The 24,034-nt window shown below is 40.9% G+C and overlaps 1 protein-coding gene across 5 annotated transcripts in view; it reads right to left on the reverse strand.

Moving 5' to 3' along the window:
* Positions 1-24,034, reverse strand: part of UTRN (utrophin) — a 497,025-nt gene that overhangs the window by 165,342 nt on the left and 307,649 nt on the right. For all 5 annotated transcript variants that reach the window (XM_075267488.1, XM_075267486.1, XM_075267487.1 and 2 more), the window contains one exon: positions 20,837-20,993. In XM_075267488.1, coding sequence (XP_075123589.1) covers positions 20,837-20,993 — 157 coding nt within the window. The remainder of the gene's footprint in view (positions 1-20,836; positions 20,994-24,034) is intronic.

Consider the following 24,034-nt stretch of genomic DNA (forward strand, 5'->3'; position numbering starts at 1 on the left):
TCCACAGTAGCCCCCTCCCACACAGCATAAAATGGTCCACAGTAGCCCCCTCCCCAGACAGTACACACATACACAATATACTTACCTGAAGAGCTGCCGGGCATCCTCTCTGTTCACTTACATCATCAAGTCCGCGCTGGTTCAGAGGTGACACTCTGTAGTCAGTGTAGGTCGGGCGCTGACTGCATTTGCACAATCAGCTGAAGGCAGCAATCGCTCACTAATGGGGAATCCTGCACCAAATTTCCCATTAATGAGCGATCAGGGTGACCGCACGCGTGCCATAGGTTCTCCACTAATACCTTCTTGCTAGCAGGTATAATCACCTGTGCCGAGACGTCCTACACAGACATCACTGTAAGGATTCTATGGCAGAGCAAGGACTTTACAGCTCCCTGCCCTTTCATAGACTTCAACTGTATTGGCGTACAGTGGAGCTCTCCCAAGCAGAAAGTCCTGTTACGCCCCCCCCCCCCCCCACCCCCGTAACCATAGGGCCCAGTGAGGACACCAAGAGCTATTCCAGACCCTGCCCAATTCAGTTGGACATTTCTCCAAAATGTAGCAAATTCATACTTATAAGAGAATTTTGATCAGGTATTTTGCTTAGTATAAATAGACCATCGGAAACAATGAAAGACCGTAAAAGATAGTAGCCATAATTTATTTGTAGGGTTAATAAGTGTGGTCAAACTATACGATCTGTGGATAAGCAGTGGCCTTGGAGCGTATATGGAATTTATTATGTATCTGCTTTACATAGTAACACAGTCAAATATATCAATAACTGCAACCATACAGACTGCTGATATTCTGGACTCTCTTTTGATACTTTCAATCAGCCTAGGTCTTGAGGTTTTTTTGTTCATTACTAGAGATGAGTGAATAGTATTTGATCGAATACTCGTATCGGTCGAATACCACGCAGGAAAATTCCATTGAATTGAATTCAAAAACCTCCTCGTGCTCCTCGTCCTGCTACTTCCTGAACTTGGAGGATCCAATGTGTCGCACTTTGGTTTTAATGGAAACCGGAACAACATTCCCGTTTTTCCCATAGACTATAATGGTATTCGATATTCAATCAAATGCTACTCGCTCATCTCTATTAACTACTCATCCCCAAATAATGAGAAAAGGGCAAAGCTTGTTCTTTTAAGTCTTTACATATTTTATAAACTGCACCTTGCTCTCAAGCATCTGCAATAAAATATATTGGTATTACATTATAAGACTTTAATATGTCAACATACAGTACACGCCAGTAAGAAAGGAGAAGGTAGAAACCACTCATGGCCTCTCCTCATTCTGACTTATCTGTAGGTTAATAGCTTTTTTATTAATGTTTGAAGCAACACCCAACTAGCAGTGTATGGCCTGACCCCCGAATAAGGCACCACAATAAAGACTCTCCTTTACAAAAATGATTGAGAAAAAGTAGTACAATACTCAAAATATTCTGGCAAGTCACAAAGAAGAGAGGAGTTCTCTGACACAAAGTGCAACAAGTAGAGAGACACCAATGGGAAAGGAGAAGAATCGTGATGTCATAGTTTTGGAATATCGCACAATACTGATGTCATAGAAATGACACAAACAGTGTATACAATCCGCTTAATCCCATGTGTATTCACATCAGTGGTGCAGTCCGAGCCTGATGAACTAGAATAGGGCTGCACACAAGCTAATACCAAAGCGTATCAACAAGATGTTAATGTCCGCTCCTTCCAGTGTCCTTTATTCTATTTCCTATGTTCCTTCCACCTTCTTTTCTACTTTCCACAGTCATAAGTAGCTGTTACTCACCTCTGAGTGGAGGCGCCATCTTTATTTATTTAATTTTTTATTCAAGTTTTATTGAACGTTTTTGAAAAATTATACAATATAGAAAAATTGCTTATGAACAGCAGTGAGTAAAGTTCAATCATTAAAATAAACAGAGGAATAATGAGTGAATACAAACACCTGCAAGAAAACGTCTCCGATATTAGAGCCGTAATAAACAATCAACAGGTCTAGAGCTAACAAACAGGTGGTAGAGTTTGGATAGGGGAATAGGAATCTTAGAGGGGGAGGAGGGGGGGGAGGTAAAAGTAAATGTAGAGATGTAGAAAGAAGACGGGAACTGGGAAGCGAAAGAATTGAATTGTCATGGTCGGGGAGCAGCAGGTAGTGAAGACTAGTTAGTGGACATCAGGTCATCTTATCGTAGTAAACCTGTGAGCCACGAAAGTGGATCCATGGGGCCCAGATCTTGTTATACCGGTCATGGGAGAATCTACTCCAGCTCAACAGTTCCTCTAATCTCGATATTTGGTCACCCTTAGCCAGCCACTCAGAGAAAGGTATGGGCGCAGTCTGGCGCAAATGCAACGGGATGAGAGATTTAGCAGCTTCAATTAGGTGTGAAATTTTTCTGGGGAACAGACAGAAATATTAAAGACGGTGTCAGCGTGATCTGCTCCTTGGTGACGAGCCTGAGTACTGTCTGGACTTTGTTCCAAAAGGACCAAACAAGATCACAGTCCCACCATATGTGCAGGTAGGAGGTGCCATCTTTATTTGTCCAGCTCTGCCCATGCTACTAATCTCGCTCTCCTGCACTAAAGCCAGAACGCTTCAGATTAAAGGGTGTCTGTGAGGTCCAAAATAGCTCCAAAACCAATAATAGAGCCATATAGGGGCCTTTTATAAGCACAGAAACAAATAATCTATGTAAAGATAACCATCTTTTTCATTGATATGCAAGTCAGTCTATAACTGCATTAGGACCTTTACCTTTACCTGTCCTCTGAAATCTGTGACCAATGCTTCCCATTTAGCTGTGATTGACATTTTCAGGGACTTTTTGCATCACAACTGTCTGTAGACAAATCTGGTAAATCTGGCCCTGCCACTAACGCACCTAAAAGGCCCAGTTTCATGTCCATTAAAAGGCAGTTATCTCTGCACTGCTTCATACGGTTCACGGCCACAAAGGAATGTTTCTGTTCCATCTGAGGACCCTACATGGCACGATAATTGGTTTGGGATTTTAATACTTTTTGTATCTTCTGGCAAATGTAAAAGGGCTGACTGAGACAATTGACTTAGTGAAACGGGTCAACTACACTGCGTGGCCAAAAAAAAAGTCGCCTTGTGCAACAAGGTACCGTTCCACCCCTGATATAATTGTGAACTGTTCATGACAGGAATTTGCATATATTCTTGAATATATTTAATTGAGCTGTAGACTGTCAAGTGCAGATCATAATTAAAGGTGTGAAGCGATGTCTACCAACGGAAGAGCTATCAGAGGAAGAGATGTTAGTGCCTTCCAGAAGGGGCAAGTCATTGGATTGCATCAGGCCAACAAATCGACCAAGGAGATAGCCGAAGTAACTGGTATCGGACAGAGAACTGTTCAGCGTATCATACGAGCATGGTGAGATGGTGGAGAACCCCCCTCCAACCTTGGAAAGTGTGGGCGTAAGACTATACTCGAAACTTGAGGTCGTAGGTCCCTAAAGCAACTGGTGAAGAATAACTGCCGGAAAACCACCTTTGAGCTCACACAGATGTTCAACTCGACGGAGCGACACATTTCGGAGCGAACAATGCGACGAGAACTCAAAGAAATGGGTCTCAACAGTTGTGTCGGCACACGAAAGCCATTGGTAACAGAGACCAACAGACGTCGGCGCCTGTCATTTGCAAGAGACCACAAGGATTGGACCCTAGAGTAGTGGAGAAAGGTCATGTGGTCAGATGAATCATGTTTCACATTGCTCCAGAGTGATGGTCGTGTCCGGGTGCGACGAGAAGCACACAAAACACTGGAATGTGCTGGAAAGGAACCTGCGCTGTCACTCACCACCCCCAACGAATCTGCGTAACCTGGGCTCCCTGGTACTCGAGAATTGGATCAAAATCCCTGAGTCTACACTACAGAACATTATAGACTCCATGCCGAGATGGCTGTGTGCTGTTACTCGTGCTCATGGTGGCCCAACTAAATATTAACACTCGCGACTTTTTTTTTTGGCCAGGCAGTGTAGCTTTGCTCACAATTTTGTGATAAAACCCTTTTGGACTAGGTTTACACTAATGATAGGTCTCCGTTTGGGGATTCCGTCCCAATTCCACTTGAAAAATGCAGAGAAAAAAAGTGCTAAACAGGACTTTTCTCCACATTTTTCAGGCAAAAACCCAGCAGACCCCATTATAGACTATAGGGTGCTGTTCCACGTGTAACCGCTTTTTAAGCAGATTGCGTTTCCGTTTTTTGGGTCCCTAAGTGGATCCAAAGAACGGAAACCCCAACGCTAGTGTGAACTTAGCGTTACCTGTAGTCTATAGGGTAAATCCAGAATGTGCGTACTACTGCCAATAGTACTTATATCACGTAGTAAATAGGTTTTTAACTTGAACTCAGAAGAATGCTGTTATCAAATAGAGAAGTTTTGTCATTCAAGTGAATCCATGTCCATGTAATATATGTCTGAGCTGGGTCCACTAGAACTCGCAACTCTCTGATCTTGCTCCCCCTCTATGAAATCCATATAGTAAAGCATATGAACAGGGTATGTACACTCACCGGCCACTTTATTAGGTACACCATGCTAGTAACGGGTTGGACCCCCTTTTGCCTTCAGAACTGCCTCAATTCTTCGTGGCATAGATTCAACAAGGTGCTGGAAGCATTCCTCAGAGATTTTGGTCCATATTGACATGATGGCATCACACAGTTGCCGCAGATTTGTCGGCTGCACATCCATGATGCGAATCTCCCGTTCCACCACATCCCAAAGATGCTCTATTGGATTGAGATCTGGTGACTGTGGAGGCCATTGGAGTACAGTGAACTCATTGTCATGTTCAAGAAACCAGTCTGAGATGATTCCAGCTTTATGACATGGCGCATTATCCTGCTGAAAGTAGCCATCAGATGTTGGGTACATTGTGGTCATAAAGGGATGGACATGGTCAGCAACAATACTCAGGTAGGCTTTGGTGTTGCAACGATGCTCAATTGGTACCAAGGGGCCCAAAGAGTGCCAAGAAAATATTCCCCACACCATGACACCACCACCACCAGCCTGAACCGTTGATACAAGGCAGGATGGATCCACGCTTTCATGTTGTTGACGCCAAATTCTGACCCTACCATCCGAATGTCGCAGCAGAAATCGAGACTCATCAGACCAGGCAACGTTTTTCCAATCTTCAATTGTCCAATTTCGATGAGCTTGTGCAAATTGTAGCCTCAGTTTCCTGTTCTTAGCTGAAAGGAGTGGCACCCGGTGTGGTCTTCTGCTGCTGTAGCCCATCTGCCTCAAAGTTCGACGTACTGTGCGTTCAGAGATGCTCTTCTGGCTACCTTGGTTGTAACGGGTGGCTATTTGAGTCACTGTTGCCTTTCTATCAGCTCGAACCAGTCTGGCCATTCACCTCTGACCTCTGGCATCAACAACGCATTTCCGCCCACAGAACTGCCGCTCACTGGATGTTTTTTCTTTTTCGGACCATTCTCTGTAAACCCTAGAGATGGTTGTGCGTGAAAATCCCAGTAGATCAGCAGTTTCTGAAATACTCAGACCAGCCCTTCTGGCACCAACAACCATGCCACGTTCAAAGGCACTCAAATCACCTTTCTTCCCCATACTGATGCTCGGTTTGAACTGCAGGAGATTGTCTTGACCATGTCTACATGCCTAAATGCCGCCATGTGATTGGCTGATTAGAAATTAAGTGTTAACGAGCAGTTGGACAGGTGTACCTAATAAAGTGGCCGGTGAGTGTATATATGAAACATAAACATATTGTTTTCTGATGATACCCTATAATATAATAAATTTACATAAAGTAATTCACAAATATTTTTGCTCGAGCATCTCCATAGTTCCCTTTAATTTTGTCGTAAACGGACGAATAGCGGCTCGCAGCTTGAATGACAGCGGCACAATAGTAGCGTCTGCCTCTCCACTTTCAAGATGAATTTTAACTTCACGGAATCAGAAGTAGAATGGCGTTCTGCAATGATCGTCTTCTAACACTTTGCACTGTGTCTTATCATATTTATTATGAAAAGAAGCATTTCTCTTGCTGATGCGGTTTCTTCTTGATAACAGTGAAAGATAAGAGTTTCCGCTATTCGCCATGGCAACATTTCAAAAGCTGGCATCCTGGGTGCCAATCTAATGTCACTGTGTATATGGCTCATTTGCACTCTCCGCATTCCCAGTGGCGAGCCATGGAAGGAAAAAAATAGTAAGGTGTTTATTTGTAGAGAGATTGAATAATTCTGAATAAATATCACAGACAATACCTTTCTAAACATAGATCATTCCTGGCCGCTGGTTTATTTAGGAAGTAATTTATAGTCAACATGCGCTGCGCGGCTAACTTTAACCCCTCGTATTAACTCCACATTCCTCCCAAATGCACTTATTGTTCCACCATGCTTTTCATATGCAGATAGAGGCAAACACATTAAATGGCTTTTTCTTTCCATTTCCTAGAATTGTTATAGCAACAACAATCCTTCACATTCATCTCTACATTGAGATCTAGCAGAGAGGATGTATATGTGTATCAGTTTATTGCAGACTACATTATTGGTGACGTATAGTATATACACATTTAGTAACTTATTGGATAACCATAATCGGAAAGGAATATTCATTGACCTGTTGGGTCCATGTTTTTGTCTATATGGAGGTTTATATTAGTTAATGTTGTAGGACATGGATTTGTATTGTTGTGTATTAGAACTATTGCCAGACATACAGTCTCAGGGCCGGTTCATGTCTGCGTTCGGTAGTCCACTTGGGGACCCTCCGAACAGAATACCTAATGCAGTAATGCAATGAAAACACATGAACCCCATAGACTATAATGGGCTCCATGTGTTTTTGGCGCGGTGTCCACATGAATCATGTGGAGACAAAAGTACTTCAAACAGCACTTTTGTCTCCGCATGATTTGTGCGGACACTGCGTGGAAAGCATACGGACCCCATTATAGTCTATGTGTGTTTTCATTGCTCACCTGTAACATCTCTGCCTGTTTGGGTCTCTGTGCCACCCTCTGCTTGCGTGCTGCGGCGCAGGAGGTGTGTACAGTTTGATAATTTGCTTAAAGTTTTTAGTTGCACTGTGTGAACACGTCTCTAGTTCTGTGATTGTATTTGCACCACACCCGTCTTCTGCCCTTGTCTGCCTCTGTCCATTCACTGGTTAAATTTTGTCTTGCCTGTGATTGACAGCCTGCCTTCCTATCAGGTCCAGGGCGGATTCTTCCTCCCCTATTTAGTCTTTGCTCACATTCACACTGGGGCCTGTTATTGCCTCGTGCTTGCTGGCTTCCCTTGCTGTTTTGTTACTTGTATTCCAATCCTTGACCTCTGGCTTTCCCTACTGACTATTCTTTTGGACTCCGATTTGGCACTGCATTGCTCGACTGTTACTGACCCTTGGCTAGCTGACCTCCTTTTGTTGTTGTTTGTCTTGTCTGCGTTTTTGTGAATCACTTATACAGGAAGGGACTGTCTTCGTGGTTGCCGCCTATTATGTAGGATAGGGCCTGGCAACAGGAAGGGACAGTTGGGGGCTTCAGCTTAGGGCTCACTGTCCCTTGTGCCCCTTCCTCCAGGGTGGGCCAGCAGCTTGTGGGTAATTATCATCTGGCTATTCCCTAACATCACCGCTTTTTGATGTGCTCAGTATTCCAATTGTGGGGTCCCTAAGTGGACTCCCTGAACATAATATCAAATGAAGATGTGAACTGGGCCTCAGCAGTTTTTAATGGGGGTACAGAACTGAAAAGACTTATCCTGCTCCTGAAGTAAAAAATAGCAGCAATTGATACAACAGAAAAGTTGGAAAAAAAAAACAAAACCCATTACTTATGTACTGATCCAGTACAGACATTCTGGTTGATCCACTCCGTTACTTTCATCCAGTCTTTGCTTGTTATATAGAAACATGACCGCTATAGCCAGTCATCTGCTGTACTACTGCCATCAGGGAGCAATGATGGTAGCCATGATACAAGCGGTACAGAAGGAACTGAATCACCAGGATATCATTTCATTAAGTTTTCTGCCGAGATATTTTTTGACACTTTTTTATGAAACAAATAAGTGTGACCAAAGACAGTAATTTTTCAAAAAGTTGACCCGCCGAGATATTTTTGGTTATTATTAACATGTACAATTTTTGGAAAGTCAATTATCTATATCTTATTAATGGAAGCTCAGTCCAAACCACAGATCAAGCCAGATGGATCAGAAATCTGCTGCTTCAACTCCGATATGGCATTGACATCCAAAATTACAACCTTCACAGAATAGCCACATAGTACAAGTAGTTCAGAGACAACTCTTGTCACATTTCTGTCAATGTACCAGGCATATACATACCATGTGGTGTTTATAATATGGGTACTTTCTTATATGTGTTAGATGAGCCTCCATGGGCACACAAGGACTATATGCCACTGCTACCTCTGCAATACCTGCTTATTTCCCGTCCCTCCGGAAGCTAAAGATTAAGTTGCAATACAATAAGCCTTAATATTTTTCATCCTGTTGACAAGTATCAAGAGTCTGTCTGGCTATCCCGTGTACATTTAATGAATGGCTGATCCAATTTGGAAGACTTGAATCTGTTACTCTTTTTAGAAATGTATGAATACATTATATACATTTCTAAGGGAAATAACCAAGGAACATGCTAAGGCTTAGACCACGGATATGCAACATTTTTTATTGCATATTTTGCTGCATTTTTTGAGATGAGAGGAGTCTACCTGGTTCCTTTACATTTCCCATTTACTTTAAAGCCACTCCTGACTTTGGCTCAAAAAACCGGGGCAAAATCTGCAACAAAAAAAGCAGCTTTTCCGCAACGTGGGATCTTAGCCTAACATAGATCTTAGAAAAGGTTTTCCAGCATCCATGTTCCATAAGGAATACAAGGTATTTACTGAAGCAGATATGTCAGAAGATCTGTATGATCCTCTTATTATTATCTCTCAGATTATCAGCCAGCATACAATAGTGCTGCTCTCTACTAAATAGACTGAGTTGAGGTGGGAACTATAGAAGTATAGGAACTACTGTATATATATATATATATATATAGAACTATAGGAATTATTATGTGAATGTCAGTGTCTCTACAAGGGATGTACAATGGGCTTCAGTGCTATATTAAAGCACATGGTAGAAATTGTGTTGAAGAAGGAATAAATATAAAATAAAAAAGCAAGCCAATACACACAGATAGTCGGAGCGAATAGCTGTTATCAGTCACATTCCTTATATAATGTGCAACTATTCCAGCACACAGTATGGGGAACAATGTAGATAAACTATAACCACGAGATGTGAAGAACTCTTCCATACACAAATGATATGAACCTGAATAGATACTGTAAATTTCCTAAATGAGCTCCATTAGGCCTCGCTTGCAACATTTTCTCATGGCTTCAATATACATCTATCTTGTTTGGAAGTTAATAGAATAGAATATTTAAGTGCAATAATTCATAACAATACATGGCAGTGGGAAATGATCTCCTATCCTCGATGGTAGGATCATCAGTCTACACATTGCAGCTAATTAAAAATGCAATCAAAAGTGCGAATCCCTGTTCTGAAAATGGGACAAATCTGGACAGCAAATTGTCTGAAACCTACTGCAAGCAACGTCTTTAATATTTGCATATCTTGATAAAACTATTAGATGACCTATTCTGCGCAACGTTATTACATTAACTCTTAAACAGGTTGTATACCTATCTTGTGTGTGGTGCGTCCCACAATAGATAATGTTGATGGGAGGATCATACATATTGAATTTTATCATGCTGAAAGCCAACAGTTACTAGGTGTATAAGAACACTCGATGCAGACCCTGTCCCCACCGTACCTGGTTTGTCATGGCAATGCCCCAATTAAAAATGTACTTGTCTTTTGACACATAATTGTCTTTTTACATGTGACCTATCCTTAGGACAGACCATTAATTAGATCGGTATGGTCTGATAACCTGGAACTCCCGAAGAGCTTGCAGTGCTTGGGTGAGCTCCACTTCCACTTCTCATGCCAGTAGCATCACCTCCATTGGTCACATGGATGCAAAGTTGCTGCAATACCAAGCACAGCCACTATACAATGTACAGCGCTGTCCTCAATAAGCAGTCATGAGGCCACAGCACTTGTCCAAACCCTGCATCCCCTTCAATCAGTTGATCGGTGGCGGTTCCGGCTGAACAATCTGTTCTTACTATTAGGACCCTGGTATTTTAAGCCTTATTTACGGTAAGTTATTCACCTCTTTTAAGTTTAAACATTTCTCAAGAACTCAGTCGTTTTCTCATTACAATAAATTCACTTAATTCTTTCCGTTTGTTAAACATTTGATTTTCCGTGATAGAGCAAAGCAATACGGATCAATACTGAAAATTCAGAAACACTATTAGAGCACGATAAAAGTAAGCGAAACCGTTCACAGCTATAGAGCAACCAAGAAAACTGACCTGTTTAGTGCCGGCTATAGAGTCCAAATATACACCTCAAAAACACTTCTACTTTATAATGAATATTACCTGGAAAATGAACTTAAGTACATATGACATACGGGCTTTGGTAATTAAACAACTTGGGCTCACTACAGACTACAGGCAGGGAGATGATATGTTTCCCAACAGGACCCAATAACCAACTACCGTATATACTATATATATAGGGTATCTGCAGGGGTTAATACCGTAGAAGCACTGCGATACCCAATATTCAGCCAGGCTGAATTCCAAGTGGGGGAAAAAAACCCAGTCCTCAAGCTCAGGGAAGGGGCAGAGAGACAATCCAAACACCCCCTCCCCTTCCTCAGCAACTACTGCACCCAAAAACTAAGACCATTTTAATTTTTGAAATTTTCCAGTAGCTGCTGCATTTCCCCCCTAGGCTTATACTCGAGTCAATAAGCTTTCCCATTTTTTTTTTGTAGTATTAGGGGGTAATTAGGGGTCTCGGCTTATACTCGAGTATATACGGTAGTTACTAAGCAAATGACTTTCCAATGACAATTGGGAATAAAATCAACCACTTATCCCAGGAAGGTAGTACATACTGTACAATATTACGCTCTGCAAAGACAACTATCTCTATGTCCTGTGAGACCATCCAGGCGTCCCCATACATGATGATGTATTAATGATGTATTAACCTTCCTCCCCCTACACATGGTGATGTCACCTTGTTATAGTTACAGCCCTAGATATAAAAAGATTAGAAAGCTCTCGGTACTATTCTTGTACATAGTAGTTATAGTAGTCCACCCATTCCCTTAACTACCCTGGCCGCCCCCTCTACACCTGTTGCAATTCAGCAACATTTTGTTATGGACAGATGTGCAGAGCTGTACACAATACTCCATGTACGGACTGTTCACTTAATATGTACAGTAGCAAAATAATGTTCTTGTCACGTAGATTTCCATCTCTTATGGTAATTGTACCTACTTGTAGTTACCTTGGCAGCAGCTGCCTGGCACTGGTGCTTAAAATAACATTATCCAACAATTTATGTTTATATAGCACTACACATTTATTGCATTTCTCCCGTTCTAGTTTCCAGGTTTTTGTTGTTGTGCTGTGGTTTATATTATCACAGTTTTCAATACAAAGACATATTTCAATCACAACTAACATATACACTATATACCTTAATACTATAAAGGCTAATATACAGGTATAGTCAGGTTATAACTTAGTGGGTGACTTATCACCATCAATAAAAATATGAAATAACATCAATGATAGTCAAACACATTGATATTCACCATGTACTACAAAATATATAGTTTGCAGAACTGAAATATGTTGTTCACTGGCTGAAGATCCAGAAAGCTTTGTATTCATTAGACGGATTATAATTTAGCTAATAAATCACTCTGAATGGAGAATCATGTAGAAAGCCCTCCCTTTATGCTCCGCACCGCCTATGAATACATGAATGTCACCACAGGAATTATTTACTGTCAGTCCATCTAACCATTTGGAAATTAAATTCTTTCTAAGTGGCATCTAAATAGGTCCAGGGTAGAGAGTTAACAATGGTCAGACTAAAGGACGGGATTTTAGAACGAAGAATTACAGAAGAGTTTAGGCAGAATAAAAATGACTTAAAGGGGCGGATTCATAATGATATCTATCTTTAATATGCCTTATTAGGACAAATAAAGGGCATTGTTAGCCAGAAGGAAGACCCACTTTATAAAAGTGTCGCTCACTCTGGCAGACTTGGGCAGGTCTTGTATCAATCAAATAGATGGCCTTTCATCTGAATGGCTGCCATGTAACACTACATTATCCCTGCAGTGGGCACAGCATCTAGCAGGCTGGAGGGGCAGGAATTGGACCTTGGGGCAGTGAGCTGAAGGCCCCAGGGACAACATTCTGAAAGGGATTGAATATTATGAGGAATCCCCGTTCAAGGACATAGCTACCAGGGTATAAGACATTTCCACTGAGATTTAGGGTGCAATTAGTGATTACTACAGATAATGAAAGGGGATGTGGAAAACTGAATGTGCCTCCATTACTTTAATGGGACATCATAATGCCTGCATGTGATCATCATCATAATCACTGTCTACATATGTTGTGGCATCACAGACCGCACAGAGGTCTTTTTGCACATTATTCCTGTACTGTGACATCACTGTGTGTATTATCCCTGTACTGTGACATCACTGTGTGTTATCCTTGTACTGTATGTGAGAGAGTGAAGGGTATGGTGTGGGAGGACATGTATATTCCAGCCAGGCAGCTAAAGGGTGTATGTTTAAGACCCAAACCAGGGAGGTCAGCTGTCTAATTAAGGCCTGATATAGACTGTGTCAGGACTAGGAGTGTGGCACCACACTGACAAAGCTGAGAGTTCCTGTGTGAACTGAACCTTCACACCAGGTACTGTGCCACCCGTGGTTGCTAGCAGGGCTCGAGTCTGGCAGCCAGGCTCCTGTATAGTCAGGGTACAGTTTCTTTTGTTATAGTTAGTTCTCAGCCGGGAAGGCTTTTGTTTTGTTTGTTTGTGCAGTAAGGGCAGTTTATGCACAAGAAGTGAATAAATACTGAACTTGAGTGCAACTCAGTCTCTATGTCCCTGTTTCCTGCACTGCTGCCAGGCATCTACCTGAGTGATTCCCCACATGTGATATCACTGTGTATATTATCCCTGTACTGTGACATCACTGTATGCACTATCCCTGTACTATGACATCACTGTTTCTATTATATCTGTATGTTGACATCACTGTGTGTTATCTCAGTACTGTGACATCACTGTGTGCATTATTCATGTACTCTTGCAACACTACGTGCATTATGTGTACTGTATAATCAATATGTGCATTATCCCTGGGTGTGAAGCTGACCAAAATAACATACATACATTTCAAGTCTTGAATATGCTGCTTAAAGCCGGGGCCCCACGTTGCGAAAATGCTGCAATTTGGCAGCAGCAAAAACTGCAGTGTTTTACAGTACCTGTAACTTGCTAACCCCATCCATACACTGCAGAAAAATATCAGGAGTGGAAATGCCGCGATTTAAAAAAAACTTTGCATTTTTTATAAACTGCAGCAAGTCAATCATACCTATAGAAATTCCAGCGTTTTCTGTATAGGTATAATAGGGCGGTTTTTCTGTGAAATGTGCTGCGCAAACAACTGTCCACCACAGTATATTCCACAATGATTTTTGGCTGTGGCTCACTACGTGGGGCCTTAGCCTACGGCGGTCATAGTAGAGTGTGGCCCCATCACACGTTTTCCTACGGGTCCCCATAGTCATTTGTTACGTCTCAGCATTTAAGTTTTTTTTTTTTTTTTAGCAACACACAAGAAATTTGAAAGCTTATAAAACCTAAAAATAAGACCATTTTAGATGCTAAGCTAAATGCGGGCTCCTTTCACATTACATGTGGGAGATGTATGCTCCCTTTAAGATTGCAAGGAGGACTGGATAATTCATTAAAGAACATTTCCTTCGTCCTTATACCATGCTCATAGGCCGACTCCATCATAAAATACAGTTTTTCTAAGTACTTACCTAAAAGCACGGCAGGAATAGATGCATTATTCAGACTATTCAGACTATTCGTATTTTGTGAACAGTATGAAAGCACATGTACAATAAACACAACCACAATATTTTTACGGAATATTTTATGTGTCAGGCGATGAGTAAAGGTCAGCACAAGTAAATGTGAGTTTGGATTTTGCAAGATAATAAAAAAAGTTGTTCAAAGCGAGAGAATGTGCTAAATGGAAAAAAAAAACCACTCAGATCTTTCTGTTCTTTACGCCTCTGGTCTTTGTCTAGCTGGCTGCAAACGTCCCCAACTTCTCATGTGACCCCTGCAGCCAATCACTGACCTCAGCAGTGTACGCATGAGATTGCTGATGTCACTGATTAGCTGCAGAGGGCATGTTTGTAGACTGTGATGTCATCACTGCAAACAAGTAACGACCACTGGAATGGCAGCAATGGAGCGGCAGGTGATTTAACAGGCTCATAATTTAATTTCCCATCTCATATATACTATAAATGTTATAAAAGCTGATATGGATTTGGCTGGGCAGGTTACACCAGACTATAGTGTTGTCTACCTACTGTGATTTACTGACCTAAGATGTAAAAATGTTAAAATATGAAGTGAATTATGGAATGATCAAGAATGCTGAGAATCACTGACCACCTACTCACTTCAAGCATGATCAATGAGATGGAAGGAAGTCACGACAAAGACCATAGCTACTATATTGATTTCAGGAGGCTGCATTTTCCATGTGAATTACTCAGTGACATGTATTGTTATTCTGGTGCCTGAGCGGTTCATTACATTTAGTGTTTGTATCTTATGCGCCTTCCTCAACAGACTGCAGACAGTAAATAAGATGCATTTGCCTACTTCAGGAAATTGTATGTCGTGCTGACACACTGCACAATACAACTAGGCAACAAACACAACATGGCTGACTGGCATGTAGTAATATAATCTAAAAGCAATTCTAGGCTGAAGCCCCACGTTAAAGGAAATGCAGCTTTTTAGTTGCAGATTTTATTGTGGTTTTTTGAACCAAAGCCAAGAATGGCTACAAAAGAAATGGAGAAGATATAGTCTATCTTTTGCTCAATCCACTCCTCGCTTTGGCTCAAGAAATCTACAACAAAAAAAAGCTGTGTTTCGACAACATGGAGCTTTAGCCTAAAGGGGTATTACATTTTTAGTATTGCCTACATCAAGTGTCAGCAGCAACCTTCGGCTCTCCAACTCCCAACATGCTCCATTCACTGTCATGGGAGTTACAAGAACATCAGAGCAAGTATGCATGCTGGGAATTGTAGTTTTACTCAAGGTTGCCTACTACTGGTCTAATTGTACACATTCAATGGGAATTCTATGTCACTTAACTGATTTTGCTTTGGGCCACTCTCATGGGCAGTGTTTAAGTCTCTAGTGTCCATCCTTTAATATCTATATGGGGATCTAGACTTTGGTGCAATGTTTTAGGAAAACTGATCAAACTTTTCTTAACCCCATGAGCTTGACCAAGGTCCCAATTAGGCTTGCGAAAGGTCCCACTAAGTTGAACTGACTGAAACATAACATACCACATACCATGACATCATCATGAGGAAATAAAGGATATATATATATATATATATATATATATATATATATATATATATATATATAATATTTTCTATACTATATGACACTAGAACTTTTTAAAGAAGCGACCAAAGAATTTTCCACATAATGACTCGGATTCCTAAACGAGGTGCAGGCATATTTATAAAATAAATGATATTAAAGTCCATGGCTATGATTCTCCTTTATAAAAGACAATTTGTCCTAATGATTTTATATAGGAGAACATACGGCACACATTGATTGAATCCCATTACCGAGCAATGATGAACACTCTATTTAAAACTGTCATAAACCTTCCATGTCCCATTTAATGTACCTGAGCCAAAATATCCTCTTAATAGACTAAAATATAGAAAAAAAAATGACAAGAGCAAGTTGGCTCAGTTTCAAACAAATTTTACAGCTTTACTACAATTTTTGTAATCTCTCTAAAAAAAAAAAAAAAAGTATTTGCCCCTACTATTTACTTAATACTGTAGATGCTGGATTTCCAGAGTTGATGCCCAAGCTACCTAAAACGCTTCTCTGCCTTCCTGGCTAGTTGACTTTCGCCATCGAACAATGGGTACCAATAGAACCTAATGGGTTTGTGTCAGGTTTTGGCAATGTATGCAAGCATACTGTGATACATTTTCCATAAACTATTGAAGGAATCATGGACAGTCTGGACTTTAATGAAGAAGAAGACTGATACAACTCTCTTCTCCCTTTTCCTTTGGTGTGCTGTCTTTCAATATAACTTCTGTCCTGTGATCCCCCCCCTCCCCCAACTCCGCCATTCCCTTGTGTGTTTCTTAGTGATTGACATGTGTAGCTGTATCAGAATATTGGGGTAGTGTTGTGTGTTTTGTACAGTATAGGATCTAAAGCTATAGGGGGTCAAGGATTAGCTTTAGACCAAATTAAAGAGGTTGCTTAGGATTAGATAAAGGATTTTTGTTGGATACAGCGCCACTACTATCTATGGGTTACGTCTGGTATTGCAGCTCATTCCCATTCAAGTGGGGCTGTTTCTGAAAAAAAAAAACATCCTTTTTGCAATCCTCGACAACTCCTTTAATTTAGCCAAAAGTACATTTGTTCAAAGAAAAGTTAAAAATCTGGAAAAATCAGCAGTTTAGAGATTTTGATTGAAATAAGAAATGAAGGATGTGCTGCTGACTTGCCATAACAATGCCTCTGATAATGTTTGTCAGCTCAGATAATAACTCAACTGTATTAATTTAAGATGCTCAGTACGGCACATTTAAGGGAACTATGTGCGTGCACAAATCTGTAGTTCATTTACAGCAAAAAATCATCCTCCCACATAAAACACGATGTGTACAGCTCAGGCAATGGCGTTTCAGTTATGTACCATCGGGGAATTGACTCCACAAACATAAAACAGCTTTATTGTGGCAGCGACAAGTGAGAACGTTGAACCAGTGTTTCAAGCCTGGCTGGAAATGTTAACACAAAGTATAAAAGGAAAAGTTACAAAAACCAAATGTAAGACAGCTACAAAGAACCCATACATCCTTATCAGGGGGGAGGGCAGTGCATTAAAGCAGCTGCATTTCATGTGGATTTTCAGTTATTTGCTTTATGTGCCAAGGGACAGGGTCAGATAGGAGAAAGGCCAATGTCATAGCTTTGGGGGAACAGAGGTAGCGGTCACAAAGATTGGTGCAATTGGTGGGAGTGCATTAGGTGGAAGATGCCATAGGATATGTTGATCCGATCAATGGTCTTAATGGGTTCCTACAGGAACTGCAAGGCTAACAAACGAAAGGTAGATTGGAACCCCCAAGGTCATGGCAAAATTTTCATATAGAAGGAAGAAGGAGGATAAAATGATCGAATAGGGATGTGGTAGTGAACACAACACTAGGATGGGTCCCTCTCTCCTATATAGCTGGACAGGGGACGGAAACCCGGTGGTCAATTTTAAAACCCATTCACTTGAATTGGTGTGTAAAGGTGACCGCCCATGTCTGCCTGCTGCCTCTCTAGCTGGACACAAAGTTGGACATGCAGGACTTTGTGTCTGGACAGGCAGAAGACGCACACGGGAGGTCACCTTTGCAAACCCATTCAAGTGAATGTTTTTTAAAATTGACCGCCGGGTTTCCGTCCCCTGTCCAGTTTCACCGGGGCTGAAGATGGAAACCCAACGGAATGCACAAACCGGACACCGGGTGCAAGTGTGAACCACCTCTAAAAAGGTATTACAACAACATTGTGTGGTCCATAGGAAGGGTCTAGGCCACATGTGGTTAGCAAACTGGCAGCTGCCAAGTGCGTCTTCACCCTAATAGAAAAACCTCAATGTGGGTCGAATTTAATATTGTGATTTATAACTAAGTAATTTAACACAGACAAAATATAACCAGATATTAATAAAATCTTGACCTCTGATGCCATGCCTTAGCCATGAGTTTGCTGCTGTTATTTGCAGAATACTGGTTCACATAATGAGATTTGTAATGCACAAGACAAAAAGAGCAGAGCGAGTTTAATCCAAATTTATTTAACTCCTCACAATGAGAACTCGCCTTACCATCAAATTGATGCTGTGTTCTCGTGATGTCTACAATTCTGCAAACGTAAGACCTAGAAATTGTAATCGTCGCAAATATGTTTGCCAGAAAATCAATTTTATAGCCATGATATATTTGATGCTTGTAGAGTGATCTAAATTAGAAGGACTACAGCCTTTACTAAAGATGAATAGCTCAGACAAACTTTAAGGAAATGTATAAGAAAAGCCTAATAAGATAAAGAACACTACAAGGCTCCATTCAGTTCCACCAACTTCCTGTGCCACTTTAAAGGGAGCCAAAATACCTGCCAAAATATTATTAGTTCCCAGTAGGGGCCTTTAATAGGAGCAGAAACATAACTTTTCTGCCACAAGCTAATGAAGCAACGCATAGATCATCAGCTTCATTTTCTGGATATTCAATTTAGCCTGCAAGTGCATTGGCGGGGAGAGAGATTTCAGACAGCTGCGATACAGGCAGAGGATGAAAATGTCAATCATAGCTAAAGGCAGCAAAACCACATTGGGCAGTGAATTTAGAGAAGATCCAGATCACTTCCTGTTGTGCGGAGTCAAAAATGACAAATCGGGCCCGACCCCAATGCACTGATTTGCAATTGCAGTTTGTACCTAGGTGCAAAGGTAAGTCCTCACATTACTATGGGTTATAACTGATCTTGTTGGAATGGCGAGCCCAGTATGATCAGCTGATAAGCAGAGATGCTAAGACCCGCACCTATATAATGGCCTAGTCTGAGGATAGACCTTCAATGTTCTAGTCCTGTGTATGTGACTTACAGATGATGTCCCAACACAGAATACTTTGCCACCATCTTATATTGAGTAGGCCATTCTAAAAGAGTTGTGCAAAGTGTGAAAAAAAATATTTCTATAAAATAATAGTGTTAGTATGAAACATCCTAAAAGTAATCTGCTAAATTGCAAAAACCCCATATAAGTAATACTGAATTTCTTTAATAAGAGGATCAAGACTAGAGTAGTATAGCATTGTACTTATTATTACATTGTAGATAGGATTAGTGGACCAAACTAAATAACATTTATTTGTAAACTAACAATAATAATCACTAGTTACCCATCATGAGAATACCTGGCTGCGAGCCATCGTGTGCGAACCGCCAATGGTTTGGGAACATGTAAGAGAATGTTTTATTCTAAAAATATCTTTCTGTCTCTATGATCAATGAATTGAACTGTACTGTGTGCTTTGGCCTAAACACAGTTCTGTGTAATAGGATGTAGGATAGTTTAACATCTTAGGATATATTCACACAAAAGAATCTGTCAGATTCCACCTCAAAATCAGCATCTATTGATTTTAATGGGAGGCAGCGATCAAAGGGAAACACTAAAACAAAAGTGTCCTGCTTGACCCTGCTGTGGATTCCGCAGTGCGCGACACTCCGCTGATTCATCTGAGCGCTTACCTTATAGAGACAGCCTTATTACTGCCAGAAGACCAACAAATCTGTAGAAAGCAGAGCAAAGTAACCACATTCCAGACTTTTTCATAGAAGTACTGACTGTTCATGTATATCATCTGGGTTTTAGTGGCGGTGATTCTGACAGATTCCTTCTTCAAGATATGATGTAGTAATGACATGTTAGATTGTTAGTTATGACTCCAAAGTTGATCTTTAATGTCCTCTACAATGTGACATATTATATACTGCTGCAAAGATGGCAGTACGTTGAATTCAGTGCAGGTATTTGCACTCGTAACAGAGATATTGGTACCGTTAGTTTCAGCTACCTATATCACTGCATTTTCAGAGGGTCCAGGGTTACAGCTCGGTGTCCTCATTGGATGGTAAGGAACGCCCTCCTGACAGTACACTTCTGTGGACTTGTACTGCAAAGGAAGGCGTTCCTCACAGATGTTTGACAGTGCAGTGAGGAAGCCGAAATCAACAGCATAAATATCTCTGGCACTGGAGCATTTACTTGCTAAAATCACAGCGTTACAGCAGTATATAATATATCCCATCATAGAGGACATCTGTGCAAGGTCTTCTGTGCATGTCTCTGGTGCATCCACACCTGAAGAAGGATTTTGTCGAAACGTTGCAGGCACCACTTATATGTAAAACGTCTGGAAAGCAGTTCCTTATCTCTGGTTTCCAAGTCGGAAATATATCTCATGAGACAATAAAACTAATCTCTAAGATGGTCTAACAAAACAAGAGAACTGCAATGGATTCCCACACGAACCAAATGCAACTTTCATTTCTGTATCTGTTCTAGAAAACTAAAAGATTGATTAATTTGGGGGAAAAAAAAAAAACATCTTTTCTAAATGAAGCCTTCTGCACACACTCCATGCCTAGACTGGATACATCGGTTTGCAATACTATAAAAATACATCATAACTAGAGATGAGCGAATAGTATTCGAAACTATAGTTTTGTATGCCTCGCTCCATAGGAACGCATGTAAGCGGCCGACGCGGACGGACAGCGCTTAACCCATTGGTGTTTATCTGCCTCCATTCATTCCTATTGGAGCGAGGTTTACGAAACTATAGTTTCGAATACTATTCGCTCATCCCTAATCATAACCTTTCAGAAATGTCTTCCCCTTACCTTACAAAAATCATACTGCTGTTGTACAGTGGGAACGTCTCCTCCCACGGGCATTTGTTTCTTCAGCTCCTCGTCTCTGACATCCAACCAACAAATAAGTTCTTCCAGAGATTTTAGCAAACAATTCCATTTATCGGCACTGGCTTCCAAGTGTGTTCTGCAATAGAGAAAATCAAAAAGGTCAAAGAGTGCAGAGCTCTGAGCAGTGCAATATAGGCTTACTTGTCTGGGTGGCAAAAGAATAGAAAATCACCAAAAAAAGATTTTTAAGGGCGACCAAACCTGGCTAGTCGGGATTTCCAAACAATTTAAAGTTTTTAGTATAAACTACTGAAATGTAATATGATAGATTGTAAGCTCTTGTGAACAAGACAGTTCTTTATTCTTATAGTGTGAATTTATGATTAATTTATTACCCTGTGATATCTCACTTTGTCTGTATATAGTGCTGCAGAATGTGTTTGCCTTCTGTATGCAGCAGTATCCTACTCTCCAGATACAGCATTTTATACAATAGACTGCTTTCTAATAGAATAAGTCAGTAGTAACCATATTAATGTTTACAGAGATTTCTCAAAGTGATTAATCCTACTAATATTATAAATGTGAAAGTTTGGATGTTTGTTAGTCAACCACGCAAAAACGGCTGAACGGATTTGAATTAAATTTGGCACATAGATAGATTGTAACCTCGATAAAATATAGGCTACTTTTTATCCTAGTAAATGACATGGCTTCGCGACTGTTATGAATTTATGTTCACATACTATATTACACTGCTCCTGCAGCAGACTTATCTCAGCTCCCAGGGCTGTTATCTCTCTGTGTAAACACACGCTAACCCTCAATGGATTGTGTACATACATTTGCATATTATCTCATCTGCTCCAGACAGTGCAGACAAAATGACATGGGCAAACACCTTTAATGCAAATTGGCAGTTTGTCAATTTTAAACATGCTGGAAAAAGAAAATCTAATTTGTCGCAAACAATGACAGCAATGAAGGTAGCCAGAAGTCAACAGAGTTCTCCTCAAGCGCAGCTGAGGGAAATCATTGACGCCAACAACACATGCATTATATAGCGTTGCAGCGAGCTGCTGAGATGCTGCAACAATCACGGGCACAGCGCCAGGAACGAGTTCAGCGGCAGGCCAGCTTGAGAGTTGCTGAAACGCTGGCGCATGCGGATCATCAACGCCAACAACACGCTCGTTATATTGCTTCCCAGCGAGCTGCTGAGATGCCGGAACAATCACAGGCACGGTGCAAACAACAAGTTCAGCAGCAGGACAGTTTGAGAGCTGCCGAAACGCCGGAGTCGGAAAACCATCGACGGCAGCAATTTGCTGAATATAGGTGGATCATCCACTCTAACAACCGGCAGATAAAGTCGCGGGCAGAGGCTAGTAATAATAATAAGAATAAGACTACTGATCTAGGGGTTACGGAATAGAATCTTACTAGAAAGTGACCAGAAAATTTGAGAATTTGCTTCTTTTGTGAGAAAGATAGAGCTGCAATGCCATATACCTGTGATAAGAAAACCTTTGGGATTTCCACCATTGTGGAACTACAACTCCCAGAGCACATACTTGCTCTGCTCTTGTTTGAGCTAACCATAGAAGTGCATGGAACATGCTGGGAGTTGTAGTTCACAGTGCAGAACAGGCCGATCCCTGCCATACAGAGAGCATGGTCAGATGGCACCCCTGTGCTGCAGTATGGTGCCTTGTCATATGTTGTATGGGATTCGGTATGCTCCTAGAGGAAGTTTCCTCATTATCATAGGAAGCATTAATGGGTGTTTTTAGTTGTGCTTATATACATGGCCGTCTTTAACGGTCCTTTTTAAGATACCGTGAAAAAATAGGACATGTTCTAATTTTTGAACATTTTCCTGGGTCCTTCAATAGACTGAAGTCTATGAGAGATCCATGTAATCCAATGACCCACAGATACAGAAAACAGACTGTTCATCCATTTTTCAAAGTAGTTTTTTTCCATTTTTATGTGAACGTAGGCTTCGAAGCGGACAGAAAAACCTCCATGTGTCTGCATATTAAATCAAAGAAATATGGCGGTAGTGTAGAGTCCCACGCCGTAGCTCTGCACGCAAGGAGACATATAGCTGTGTGCTTGAGGCCTTAGTCTCTGACCAGACTGGCTTTAGGTACCGCAGGGTTGTGTGTGTATATATATAGCAAACGAGAGTTTCTGAGAGTCTATGGTTAGAAAGAAGATACAATATAAGCAGTAAATAATTTTATTATATATATATATATATATATATATATATATATATATATATATAATAAAATTATTTACTGCTTATATTGTATCTTCTTTCTAACCATAGACTCTCAGAATATCTGTCCTTCACAATCTATTCTCCCATGACGTTGGACAGTATAGATGTGGTAGTATAGCATAAAGCTTCTATAACAAAGACCGATCACAGGAATTTCTATACATGTACGCCATCAAGGAGACACATTAAGAGGCTTATCTCCTGATGACAACCCCTCTCCATACGCCCTATTAGGATATATGGACATCATATGTACCAGAGCAAAGACCCTCTCACAAAAAGCAGCTGTTACTTTGGAGAACCTAGCATTCATGGCTGACATTTATATAGTCCACGTGCAATAGTAAATGACCGAGCGCAACGTGTCCAGGTAATGACAGCTGACTGCTGGGCAGCGGAGGAGCTGGGTCTGTGGCGATCAGCTTATGGCAGGGGCAGCGTCTATCTACAACAAGGCTGTTTTGTGGTATAATTGTGGTCTAATTATCTAAATGACATAATGTACAGAATGTGTTTCCTACTCGCTGAAGTACAAGCTAAATGGAGCTAATGAGCAGCAATACTCTCTATGTCAATTACTGTATATACACATGGCTGCTATCTGACTGCACAATGGACACGGGTAAGGTCTAAGTTTTTAACCAGACGTTCCTTATCGCAGATATAAAACTGTTCTTTTCAGATTGAAGGGTGTCAAGATAGCCTTTGAACGCAAGGACTTGGAGGTTTCAAAAGCCTTTCATGCAAAGTATAAAAGAAGTATATATCGATCCATTAAAAGGCGGTTTTGTAAGTTAAAAGACCATATCCGAAGCCATTTCAACCTGAGAGCAAGCAATTCACATTGTATTGTGCAAGATGGAGTGTGTTTAACCGTTCTCACAAAT

Source organism: Leptodactylus fuscus, chromosome 3, assembly GCF_031893055.1.
Source record: "Leptodactylus fuscus isolate aLepFus1 chromosome 3, aLepFus1.hap2, whole genome shotgun sequence".
Lineage (NCBI taxonomy): Eukaryota > Metazoa > Chordata > Amphibia > Anura > Leptodactylidae > Leptodactylus > Leptodactylus fuscus.